The following is a 14,072-nucleotide window of genomic DNA, read 5'->3' as shown; positions in this document are numbered from 1 at the left end:
CACACACACACACACACTTCACTGCTAGGCTTGTATCTACAGACCTAGATCTTTATCAGGCTCCATCATCAAAATGATCGTAAACAGTTCAGTCGCTGTTTATAATTTGCTAATGATGCATTCAGCGTGTGTGATTAGATCAGACGTAAAAAGATAGCCAGCAGCGAGTGTGCAGGGGATCGGTGTGTGTGTGTGTGTGTGTGTATGTGTGTGTGTGTGTGTGTGTGTGTGTGCATGCTAGGCTAATGCTGCATCAGCTTCACTGGAGCTTTAGGGCAGGTCACACAGATTAAAAGGTGCTTATCACACAGCGCACACAGCTACAAAATATCAGCGTGGGTAAATCTACATATATAAGGTGTAAATATTCTGTAGGACAGCAGGTAAAGGACACACACCTAATTAATGACACCTACACAACCTGAGTTGTTATGAATGCACAAATTACCTTGAGAATATCATTACCAGACAGTCATATAGAGCACAGCAGGAAAGAACAGGTGCACTCGCTTTCTTTCTTTCTCTCTCTCACACATCCACAGAGACACACACACTCTTACAGAGAAACAGGGAATAAGTACAATACCTGAGCTTTAACGCATTCCTGAGGAGGAGCCAGAACGAGATGAGAGCGGAGGAGAGAAGCAGAGAAGACGACTGTTATAAGCAGGAGAGAGCGTTATTCAGCACACACACACACACACACACACACACACACACACACACACACACACAGATGCTGGAAGGCACTTTGCAAGTCATAGTACGGTATGAGGCGAGGGACACACTCCTCTGAAAGGCTCGGTTACCTCCGTCAGACATGGGTGCATTGGGACAACAGAGGGCGGCTCAGGACACACACACACACACACACACACACACACACACACACACACACACACACACACACACACACACACACACACAGCCATGATACATAAAGCACATAGAAAAAAAAAAAAAAAACCCTAAGGCTGAGCCAAACCTAAATTATAAACAGGCATGGTTGTTTTCAGTAGCATGAAGCTGTAGTAAATTACCCAGTAATCCTGGCTCTAAACGGTGCCACTATGCTGTTCGCTACGGATACCGAACAATCAACACTGATTAGCTTGGAGATTGACGGAGAGAACGTAATGGCGCTGATTTTCAACCCAACACAAGGCACTAAGTGTGAGCTGGCTAGTACATTCCACTCAAAACACAACTCTCCTCTCCAACTGATGTGTTCAGCTCACATCCGTCACAACGTAATACCACGACTTCACCCGTTCGGCTGATCTTTCCTATGCTGCACTATACCGGGATCCCTATAAGATCTAAATTTTATATCTATTTGTCCATTTTATGTTTCTGAATGTCATCTTGCTCCACACGTTAAAAGCAAAAAAAGATTCCTAGGTCATTATGTATTAAGCTAGCATTGGGTAATTTAATGAAATGTATTTTAATAAAACGCCACCCTGACATCTGGTGCATGAACATATTTCATCAGCAAACTGTGAACTAGGGCTGAAATTGCTTTATTGCCCAGTAGCACAAACCGTCTATGTTTTCAGGTTTATAAAAGTTTCTGATCCATGTAGCAGAGAAAGTAATAGTAATATGCAGTCTGCCAGAAGACGGTACAGGATAGTGTTTTATAGCTATGCATAGCGTTCCAGGTCAGAAGCACCAAAATGCCAAACGCACCAAAAGAGTACTGTTTTCTTCGCATAATTTTGAACAATAGTAAACGAATTCCTTTATATTGTGCCTTAATGGAGTAACACTGGTGCATTGTATAGATTTAGAATAAAACCAGTTCTCTGTGGGTTACAGGGATGGATAGCTGCGCTAGATCTCGACACCCCCATTGAAACTTCCACCGTAATCTGACCAGTTACCAGCTACTATAGCACAGGCCCATGTGCTCAAACTAGTACAACATATTTGGCAAAGGAATACATTTGTCCAATTAAGTGGTACCTAAATTGCTTAAGATTCTAGTAGTGTGCCAAAATTTCAAACTCCAGGAGAGACGGGGTTCCAAAGCTGGGGCAATGGTGGCTCAAGTGGTGAAGGCTCTGGGTTGCTGAGCAGAGGACCGGAGATCAAGCCCCAGCACCTGAACAAGGCCCTTAACTTTCTATACTCCATGACCACTGTAATCCTGACTGACCCTGCTCTCTGTCCCCAACCTCCAAAGTGATGAAGAAAGAATTTCACTGTTCTGTGTGTACAGTGTATATATATATATATATATATATATAAATGTGACATACAGTAATTTAAAAAAAAAAGATCTTGCGGCAACCCTTAAGCAAAGGTCTTAAGACTCTACCTTACTGGTATTTCTGCTTTGGATAAAAGCATCTACCAACTGTTGTAAAACGTCTACCAACTGTTTTAAAACTGCATTAAAACGTAACGATTCCAGAAGGTTTGAAGCAATAATCCGCTGGTAATGTGGTACTTTTGTTTTAGTGCAGGAAAAGATGCGTCAAATTTAGCCTGAACTACTTGCAATGACCAAAAAGTCCTAAAGCAGAGCAATTCTAGATGACTACAAGCTTATGATGCCGTTTTGGCATTTGCTGTGAAGATGTTTCTCAATAACGTCTTGGAGATTCTAAAAAAAAAACTAAAAAAAAAAACCAAAAACCTCAAACTCCAAAAGACAAACACAAAACTCTTGTCAAAACGCCACCCAGTCATTTATAGTCACTTCACATCGAAGGCTGTGGAAGAAACATGTGATCTGTGTTTGGGAACATACCATTACGCTGCCATTTGCTTCCCACAGATCTTTCAAAACAGGGAGCAAGCAAAACGTGTTGGAGTCGTGAGAAAGTTGGCCTCCTTGTTTCTGAGGATAGGCCAGAGCTAGGACGTGAAGCGTTTTCCTGTGTATGGGAGCAAAGCCCTCTCAGATAAGCGAGGGAATGTTGGTGCTTTTCCTTTGGGAATGGTAGAAATTCTGAAGGAACGATTCAGGGAGGGGGGGGGGGGGAGATAAAGGAATGTGCTTAAAGCAGTTCTCATTTCAGATATGCATACCACAACTGCAGGAAACCGCTAAAAAAACATGCACATTAAAGGGAAGCTTAGCCGGCACTTTTCTCCAGCATCAGTGTGGTCCAGTAGTCCAAGCTTTTTAGTGCTCCAATGGAAACAATGGAAGAAAACTGAAATAAATTATCTGTAATCATTGATATTTAATGGAGTTTTTGCTTCCCCATGAGAAGGAACCCTCTGAGATGAAACTTTTCTTGTGGGACATTGATCATGCAAACGGATTACTTTAAGATGGTTACCAAATTAGACCATTAGAAATATTCCTACATGGTTCTTTGGATAAACATTTCTAGATTTCAGAGAAATTTCTACTTGTAGCTCATGATCGAAGAACCTTCATGTTAAGGTTCATGTTGGACATATTCTTTTTCAAGCAGTTTTTTTTCTAGCGCTGAAGAAAATTGAACAACATTCAATAGCTTGCTTAATCCCACATAAAGCCACTTATCCATTTTAGCCGCTGAAATGGTTTCCTCAAGCTACACAAATATTTCTGTTTGCTAGCTTCCTATTCAATCAGATTTGTAAACAAACTACTCTAACACACATGCCGAAACTTTCCAGAAAATGTCACCCAGTAAAAAGAATTGTAGATTTGTCTATAATATTTACGTAAAAAACATAAGGAAATTCTGAGGGGAGCTGAATGTCGTCTACCTAGTGAGCTTTGCGGTGATGTTCTTGCTTTACCCGTTAACTTTGAATAAATCTGGCAGGAAATCTTTTCAACTATCCGTACCTCACTAAATCCCAAATGTTGGTTGTGAAGAGGATGTGTTCAGGGGCTTTGCTACCTACAGAGGATTAATCAACATGGAAGGCTTCTAACTGCAATCCCTATCTGTATTCCCTGCACCAAGCTGAAGCTTAGCGATGTGCACACATCACCACACGAATTAACACACACACACACACACACACACACACACACACACACACACACACACACACACACACACACACACAAAAAACAGCACAGCGCATCACACTTGAAAAAGCCACACAAAACACAGTGGGAATTGAGAGGAGAAACTGCTGCCACAGACGCTCTTTAGCCAGCACAACATGGACCTACTGAGAATACACAGACATAACAACAGCAAGTAGTCCTGCAGACAGTGATTAAAAAAGCTAGCATGTCACACAGGTAAAAGGTCAACAAACTGAAAAGAAACAACTTAATGCCACAACATACAACTACTATGGTTAGCACTTGGGTTTGAATAAACAAAAAGAAACAAACAATGAGCTACAAACACACAAATACAAAATAAAAGCTAAGTATGCTAACGGTAACTCTGTTTGCTAGCATGTTTAGATGAACACAAAGAAGTTCACAGGATATGTAGGAAATTAACACTGAAATGTAAGAAAAAGAAGTGAAGGAAGATGAGGGGGGGGAGATACCTAACAGAAAAAAGATGAAGTTGTGAGGTGAAGCAAAATGGAAAAGACAAAGAAACAAAGAACAAAAGCTTAGCCTGAGACTAGCATAAAGCTAGAGACTGAATAAGAAGTTTAATTGTCAGGTTAAAAACATTTTTTTCATGTGAATTTTCCTCATGTTTCTGTCAGATTTTCTGATTAATATGTTAAAGTTCCTCACATGAATGAATAAAACTATTTCACTTTATAATACTGGAGATTTTAGAATCATGGACTGTTTGTTAATATTTCTAGAAATGTAATAAACTTAATAGCTTACGACATTGAGTTAACTTAACTTTAGGTATAGTAATGGATTAAAATGTGGATGACTTTGAGCTAGCTCGCTAATACAGAGCTGGCTATGCTAGCTTTTTCTGGGATCCCCCCCTCCCCCTCAAAATCTAACAAACAGGTGGTGTTAAATTGATAGTGAAATCATTTCTAATTCCTCAAAAGAGCCATTTCATTCCCAAACGTACACAGCCAACCTGTGCTTGCCAAAAAAAAAGTGTTTGGTTTTTTGAGGGATGACTAAGTCTGCAAATCTGTTATCTCAGTCAAGTAACTGACTAAATGTCATTGGATAACGATGAAAAAGCACTATATCGTATAAAAGGTTTTTTTTTCTGCATATTTCTTTCAGACTTCCGGGCATTTGGATTTTAATTCAAAATTTCTTCACAGAAACCAGCCATCAGAATGCTAATAAACGGATAGCAACACATTAGAGATGTTAAAGGCACAAGGAAACATTTGTATTCCTAAATTTTTAAATGAAATTAAGAAATGTAATGAACCACAAATAATTATCTGAACTATCGATAATAAATCAATTTTACAACTATGAAAGGTCCATAACCTAGCGTGCTACATAGCTAGCAATACTAGCTACTTTTTAAAACTTGTTCTCTATACTTTTTTTTTATTATTATTTTAACCAAGAAAATCTAATCTAATAGAAAACAGATAATATTAAATTGATCCTGAAATCAATTGGTGGGCTTTGAAAGACCATTTTAACCTTTAATGTGCACAACTGGTCTGAGCTTCCCAACAAAATCTGGACCTAATTTGTGAATTTTTGTCTGAAATGTCATAAACGTGGTGATCTCAACGTTTCTCCAGGTAAAACGATCACTGTTGAGTTGCCGCTTCAGCACTTTTTGATAAATAGCGATTGGCAGAAAAAAAAAAAGGAGGAGGAGGAAAAGAATAATTTTATAATGATATACTGGAAGTAGACAGCTGTACGCTTAGAAGATGACATATGCATGTATGAAAATGTTTATGTATAGGTAAATACAGATAAATATAAGTATAGGACAAATGGAAGTTAGTGATATCTGTAGATTAATGTAAAAGGTGATAACACACATCACTAAGTCCAGAAGCCAAAGCAAAAAAAAGGAGAGAGCACACACACACACATACACACACACACAGCAAGTGTACAAAGTTGTGTAGTACTCACCGTGTGGTACCCGCGGCTTATGGGCGGCTTGCCCGCTTGGTACGGCTCCACCGTGTCGATGATGGTCTGCCTTTCGCCCTTCTGGTTGATTTTGCGGAATCTCCTCCGAGACTGTCGATGTGAAGCCTGGCGCTGAAAATACTCCTCATTCTCATCCATATAGTCCACCTGCCAGAGGAACAGAGAGACGAGTGATTCTCTCGCTCTCTCCCTCTCCGTCTTCCCCCCTCCCTTCCCCATCTCTTGCACTGCGTAAAAATAGCAATGGGTGTGTGAGCCTGTCTGTAAGAGTGTGAGTGTGCATGTGTGTGTGCGCTAAGACTCAAAAGTCTACGTCAAATATAGAGGAGAGAAAGAAAAAAAAAAAACACAGAAGGTGCTTTCTATCCTTCTTGAAGAGCTGGAAGAGAGGACAAGGTCAAAGGTCAGGGTTTTTATTAGGCTGGGGCTCTTTTCCATTACATTATGTTGCTCTATGTATTTATAATACTAGAACATCTGCATCACATGTGGAAAAAATGCACAGCAATTTGCCATAAACCCGTTTTTACATGCAGCTCGGAAGCATCAAGAGGATGATCTGAGATTTCTATGCAGGAAGCGAGAGCCAGAGTGACCTTATACCACTCTGAGGGAAATAAGATTAAATACATTTGTAATGTCTCCATCTCTCTCTCTCTCTCACACACACACACACTCTCCTCTTCATCTGTACTTTCACTGCAGCCTCCCATTTCACACTCCCTCCACCGATGGGATTACACATCAAATCTCTTTCTACCTTACCAACTGCTGCTATGGCAACGCCGCCGAGCGCCGAGCAGTGGGAATATATTGAGCGAGAGTGAATGCACTGTCCATATCCTGCATGGGATCATAATTACAGAACCACAACAGCCAATAATAAAACAGCAGGAACTCCTTCAGTGCCGAACGCAGACAGAGGGAACGATGCGCCGGCTTTGAGATTAACCCAATCTGGAGGTAGCCGTGTGCACGTGCCTGGACCTGAGCTGAATAAATAAAGTGTGCTTGATTGCGCTGTATCGGTGGAATTGCTCGGTAACAATATTGGGTTCTTGCTGATGAGCAGCATCTGTTGCTGCAACTTTCTAAAACGAATGCACAAAGCCTCTCAATTTAAAAAAAAAACAAAAATAAATTCACCTAATTTAGATGGCGGTCAGACACTTGGAATTGATAATATATGTATAAGTAAAAAAACAAAATGCCAAGAATACATTTCTATTTATATTTAGGACTTGGATTTAACATTTACATATAACATGTATATTCATTTGTTTATGATATAATTATTATTGATTTATTAAATAATATGTATTTTACATATAACATTTATATTCATTTGTGATATAATGATATGATATAATTATTATTAATTTATTATTAATTTTAGATTTAACATTTATATTTATATCGAATGTAACATTTAGGTTTAAACTGATTATTTAAAATTAGATAAACTAATATTTAGCTGCAAGTTTGGTTAAAATTTTTATATTTGTAAAACTGTAGTAGACAATAGCATAAAACCTCCTAATGTGTATCGTGGAAAACTTCTGTGTTGATTAGATAGATAGATAGATAGATAGATAGATAGATAGATAGATAGATAGATAGATAGATAGATAGATAGATAGATAGATAGATAGACAGACAGACAGACATAGATCAGCAGACAGACAGATAGAAAGAAAATACAATACAATAAATTTAAATAAATAATAAATAAACAAAGATCCCTTATTTCCGCTTCTCCACAAAAAGCAAGGCTCCTGCTTTAAACTAGAAAAAAATACCAGGTCTGGTATACAGTATGATGCAACACAAATTACAAGAGGTTTTTACTTTCATGTGCACATGAATGAGAAGTAAGATATGAAGCTTGCAAGAACACAACAAGGCTCCAGGAGTTCCTTCATTCTTATTCTTCATTCAAATCTCATGATTTTATTGTTAAACAATAAACACGAGGATTAGTTTGGAAGTGTTCTAAGTGTATTACATTGTTCAGAACAAATTCTACCTTTAGATAAATTAATATGAGGTTATATTATATAACACGCTATGCTGACGTCTGGGTATAGACCAACAGGATTGTTTGAGCTCCTTTTCTCTACACATCAGAGTGTTTGAGCTCCTTTTCTCTACACATTATGTAAACAATCTATGGTAATGTGCCAACTGTCACCAAGGCATGAGTAGGATCATCAGAGATTAGTTTATTGTGCTTCCTTCTTTTTTCCCCTCAGCCAAGGAAAAGATTGTAAAAAATGATGATAAACCAGGCTGAATGTAGAATCCTGCAATTCAAAGATCATTAGTTTTTTTCATTTGTTTGTTTCTTAAATGGGCTGACTTTTCTAAAACACACACACACAGGCACACACACACACACACGCACACACACAGACACACAACTCTTATTCAGTGAGCTTTCAGGAAATAACTTGAGTTCATTGTTTTCAAAGCTGGTAGCTAAATTATTAGTCTAACAATATTGGTTGAAGTAGCGGTAATGAACATGAAATAACACAAATAGCAATAATCCTTAAAATGATAAACAATCACATAAAAAAATAAAAAACACTCTCAGACATTCATCATGTGTTCATTATGTGAAGAAGACTGTATATCAGTGATCAAGTTCTTACCACGATCATTTCGGACGGCTCCAAAACGATGCACTCACATCCGCGACGTAAACTTCCAGCAGAACGCTTCCCGAAACTGTAATAAAAAGAGTGATAGAATTAGAACCAGTGAATAGACCATGTGGAGAATAAACACACACACACACACACACACACACACACACACACACACACACACACACACACACACACACACACACACACAAGTAGCACATTACAGTGTTCCTGATCTTCCCTGTAAGATTCCACTAAGTCCAAGCCTGGAAAAGTCTCCCAGCCGACATCCCGGATGATGAATGGAGTACAGTGCTGCACACTGGGGCGTTTAAGACACACTATAGAAAACACCACAGTGGAAATACGGAGGGAAACCCGCAAACCCAGGGCGTGGTAAACATACACACAAACACTAACACACTCACGCAGTGTAATACCTCGTCTGTAGAGCTAATTGTAGCGCAGCGCAGAAGGTACGGCTTCATTCATTAAAATATGCTCGCTGTAATCTGTTAGCGTTGCTATAGTAACGGTTTATTACCGTAAATGGAGGGAAATTGAATATGTATATATGGCTGTTTATTTGGTGGAGTCACATGGAGCCTGTGCCTATCTCAGGCGTCATGGGGCATCGAGGCAGGATACACCCTGGACGGAGTGCCAACCCATCACAGGGCACACACACACTCTCATTCACTCACACACACACACACACACACACACACTACGGACAATTTTTCAGAGATGCCAATCAACCTACCATGCATGTCTTTGGACCGGGGGAGGGAACCGGAGTACCCGGAGGAAACCCCCGAGGCACGGGGAGAACATGCAAACTCCACACACACAAGGCGGGAATCAAACCCCCAACACTGGAGATGTGTGGCAAACGTGCTAACCACTAAGCCACCATGCCCCCAGATCATGATTTTTTTTTTTTTTTTCCCCACACCAGCATGTTCACACCAACAAAGTGATTTATTCCTTAAACACTGCTACCAGTTACATATAAGACTCTCAGGCTGAATAATAATCTGTGATGATTCTCTATTTTAACTGCCAGTAAAAGTTTTGTTTTCCGTCTTTGTTCAGCTCTTTGGTTAAAGCATCAACATCAAATGCTGCCCAGGCATTTTTCTTTTACAGGGAAAAAAGCTGACCAAAAGTACAAAAGTCCAGAGCTCTCTCTCTCTCACACACACACACACACACACACACACACACACACACACACACACACACACACGGAGGTAAAGTGCTAACTCAACCACAATGCTAACTCAACTGAATTCTATACTGATCTGTCCATCTTTAGGCTTTAAAGAGACAAAGATAATCACAGATCATGTTCTCATCAACACAACAATCTGGATACAAACTCACAGGTTTACACATTTATCAAAATATTAAGTGTGAGCCTTTAAAAAAAAGCCAAATATTGTGTGTAATAGTGTGATCTTTTAGAAATTGCATGATTTCTTTCCTCCAAATAAAATGTATTGATGGTGTTTTAAGCAGATGTAGTTAAAAATGATTACTTTTATGTCCTCATCAAACTGTACGAGATCGGACACTTTGTGACCTTGTTTTGACCTTTCTGTAGTGGATAAGGGATTTTTCCAGTATTATATGATGTCCTCTTGTGCAGTAGTATTTTTCTAGCACATCCCAAAAACACGTCATGATAAATTTGTACATCACTGAATAAATTCTAGTAATAATGTCAACGAATAGGACGCATCCATGGTGTCCATTAGACACTGAGTCATGAGTCATGATTCCAGTGAGTCAAATGGAATTTGACTCTTTCGTTTTTAGAGTATAAGAGACATGTCCCATGATCCATGTCCCACCTGCCGGGCCCCTTCATTCTACATTACACAACATGCAGGGGGTCTGGAATGTGAATTGGTGATGACACACACACACACACACACACACACACACACACACACAACTACATTCTGCCACCCACACACACAACTACAATCCGCCACACACACACACACACACACACACACACACACACACACACACACAGCTACAATCCGCCACCCACCCACCCACACACACCTACAATCCGCCACACACACACACACACACACACACACACACACACACACACACACACAATTACAATCCGACACACACACACACACAACTACAATCCGCCACACACACAAAACTACAATCCGCCACCCACACACACACACACACAATCTGCCACACACACAACTACAATCCGCCACCCACCCACCCACACACAACTACAATCCGCCACCCACCCACCCACACACACCTACAATCTGACACACACACACACACACAACTACAATCCACCACACACACACACACACACACAACTACAATCCACCACACACACACACACACACAACTACAATCCGCCACACACACACACACACACACACACACCTACAATCTGCCACACACACAACTACAATCCGCCACCCACCCACCCACACACACCTACAATCTGACACACACACACACAACTACAATCCACCACACACACACACAACTACAATCCGAGACACACAAACAAAACTACAATCCGCCACCCACCCACACACACACAACTACAATCCACCACACACACACACAACTACAATCCGAGACACACAAACAAAACTACAATCCGACACACACACACATACACAAAACTACAATCCGCCATACACACACACACACACAACTACAATCCACCACACACACACACAACTACAATCCGAGACACACAAACAAAACTACAATCCGCCACCCACCCACACACAACTACAATCCGACACACACACACATACACAAAACTACAATCCGCCATACACACACACACACACAACTACAATCCGCCACACACACACACAACTACAATCCGCCACACACACACACACACAACTACAATCCGCCACACACACACACACAACTACAATCCGCCACACACACACACAACTACAATCCGCCACACACACACACACACACAACTACAATCCGCCACACACACACACACACACAACTACAATCCGCCACACACACACACACACCTACAATCCGCCACACACACACACACACCTACAATCCGCCACACACACACACACAACTACAATCCGCCACACACACACACACAACTACAATCCGCCACACACACACACACAACTACAATCCACCACACACACACACACAACTACAATCCACCACACACACACAACTACAATCCACCACACACACACAACTACAATCCACCACACACACACAACTACAATCCACCACACACACACAACTACAATCCACCACACACACACAACTACAATCCACCACACACACACAACTACAATCCACCACACACACACAACTACAATCCAACACACACACACACAACTACAATCCGCCACACACACACACACACACAACTACAATCCGCCACACACACACACAACTACAATCCGCCACACACACACACAAACACACACACACACAACTACAATCCGCCACACACACACACACACATACACACCACCCAAGATTTTCTCCCAATTCTGAAAGGTCTGAGAGCCCGAATAGGGTTTAGGGGTAAAATGCGATGCTGTTAGAACAGAACACTTCTGTTGTAACACTTCAGGGAAGAATAAATAGTTAAATTGATGGACTGAGCTGCAGGACACTTTACTGTTACGTACACTACATGCCTTTGGGGAACAGCTAAAGCACCTCCAACCTTTTATTACAACAAGATGAAACCCACGGGCCGCCAGCGGCAGGATTATCACCCTCCGGCTGAAGATATTGAATCATACTAATTGTTAAAAATAAATAAAAAAATAAATATTATCTGTTGTTATATATTATTTGTTATTATATATTATTCCAGCTTCTCTAGAAACTGTGGATTTCAATTTACATATTATTATTGATAATATTCACTACATCAAAATGACCAGTCGAAAATAAAGACGTATAAATTAACGCTTACTATTCATTATTATTCAGAATTTCTGTTTATACACTACGCTAAGCTTTATACACTCATTTAATTTCACAATGTAATAAAGTCATATTTAATGGACAAGTAGACCAGGTTATATAAAAATAAATAAATAAATAAACAAATAAATAAATAAATACACAAATACACAAATAAATAAATAAATAAATAAATAAATAAATAAATAAATAAATAAAAATTGTTTAAAATATATATTTATTTATTTATCTATCTCTCATATAATCTATCATCTCACATCTTTTTAAAAATGAAATTCAATTAGAATTAAATTAAGAGTTACAAATAAAGGCATCACACATTCGTTCCAGTTTGTATAAATCCAAATTTGAGATCAAATTTCCAAAGAACTGGAAGTGAAATCTAATCCAATTCTTACAAACTTCACTCATTCACTCTTAAAGCAGTTACCGTCAGTGATGACAAGTTACTAGAAGGTTCCTTCAGGAGATCTTTCCACAATCACATTCCAGTATTCCTAGACAGTTAGATTTCCACTTCCAGTTCCAGTCATTTTCCTGGTGCACAAAGTCCGAGTCGAATTTCTCACAAAAAGTAAACACAAATGTTCTGTATGTACGCCATAAATCCAGCTGAACTCTCACACAGCTCTCAGAGTCTACTGTCTCCTTGTCATGGGAGCGTGTGCTCACAGAATGTGGTGTACGTGTGTGTGTGTGTGTGTGTGTGTGTGTGTGTGTGTGTGTGTACACTCATGCTACTGGGCGTTAGTGATGACGGACCGGAGCCAAACATTCCAGCCAGCCTCTTTCTTGCTGCCAGGCTGAGAGGGAGGATCTAACCTCAAAACACTGACCTCTGAACCTCACCACACACACACACACACACACACACACACACACAAACACACACACAGAGAGAGAGAGAGAGAGAGAGAGAGAGAGAGAGAGAGCGAGTAGAGGAGAGAGTAGAGGATTAGAGAGAGAGACAAAATAGAAGTGTGATGAGGAGGGGCATCTGAGAGAGAGATAGATCGCGAGAGATGAGAGAGTAAACTTATGTACAAATTAGTAGCTGAGGAGGAGAGAGAGTAGTAGGGAGTTGAGAGAGGAGATCGAGAGAGAGAGAGAGAAAGACAGACAAATAGTAGTGATGGTGGGACAGTACAAATAGTATGTGAGGAGATGGGTAGAGCGAGAGAGACAAAAGACAAATAGTAAGGTGGAGGAGTAGGAGGGGGAGATCGAGTAAAGAGACAAATAGTAGGTGAGGGGGGGACAGACAAAATAGTAGGTGAGGAGGAGGGAGGGGGGGGAGAGAGAGAGAGAGAGAGAGAGCGAGAGAGACAAAATAGTAGGTGAGGAGGAGGGAGGGGGAGAGAGAGAGAGAGAGACAGACAGACAGAGAGACAGACAAAATAGTAGGTGAGGAAGAGAGAGAAAGAGAGAGAGAGAGATAAGGAGAGACA

The 14,072-nt window shown here is 40.3% G+C and overlaps 1 protein-coding gene across 8 annotated transcripts in view; it reads right to left on the bottom strand.

Annotated features, from left to right (window-relative positions):
* The window catches only part of rapgef2b (Rap guanine nucleotide exchange factor 2b), a 107,182-nt gene that overhangs the window by 47,081 nt on the left and 46,029 nt on the right, over positions 1 to 14,072 (bottom strand). For 5 of the 8 annotated variants that reach the window (XM_027154567.2, XM_027154559.2, XM_027154560.2 and 2 more), the window contains exons 5-7: positions 8,632 to 8,707; positions 5,957 to 6,124; positions 587 to 604 (exon numbers count right to left, since the gene is read on the bottom strand). In XM_027154567.2, coding sequence (XP_027010368.1) covers positions 587 to 604; positions 5,957 to 6,124; positions 8,632 to 8,707 — 262 coding nt within the window. Of the gene's footprint in view, positions 1 to 586; positions 605 to 5,956; positions 6,125 to 8,631; positions 8,708 to 13,054; positions 13,304 to 14,072 lie in introns of those variants that run through there. The other 3 variants (XM_047802290.1, XM_047802292.1, XM_047802293.1) reach the window with 2 other exon arrangements.

The sequence above is a fragment of the Tachysurus fulvidraco genome, chromosome 17 (assembly GCF_022655615.1).
Source record: "Tachysurus fulvidraco isolate hzauxx_2018 chromosome 17, HZAU_PFXX_2.0, whole genome shotgun sequence".
NCBI classification, from domain to species: domain Eukaryota; kingdom Metazoa; phylum Chordata; class Actinopteri; order Siluriformes; family Bagridae; genus Tachysurus; species Tachysurus fulvidraco.
The sequence above is the reverse complement of the archived record's forward strand: the minus strand, read 5'-3'. Positions and strand labels throughout refer to the sequence as shown.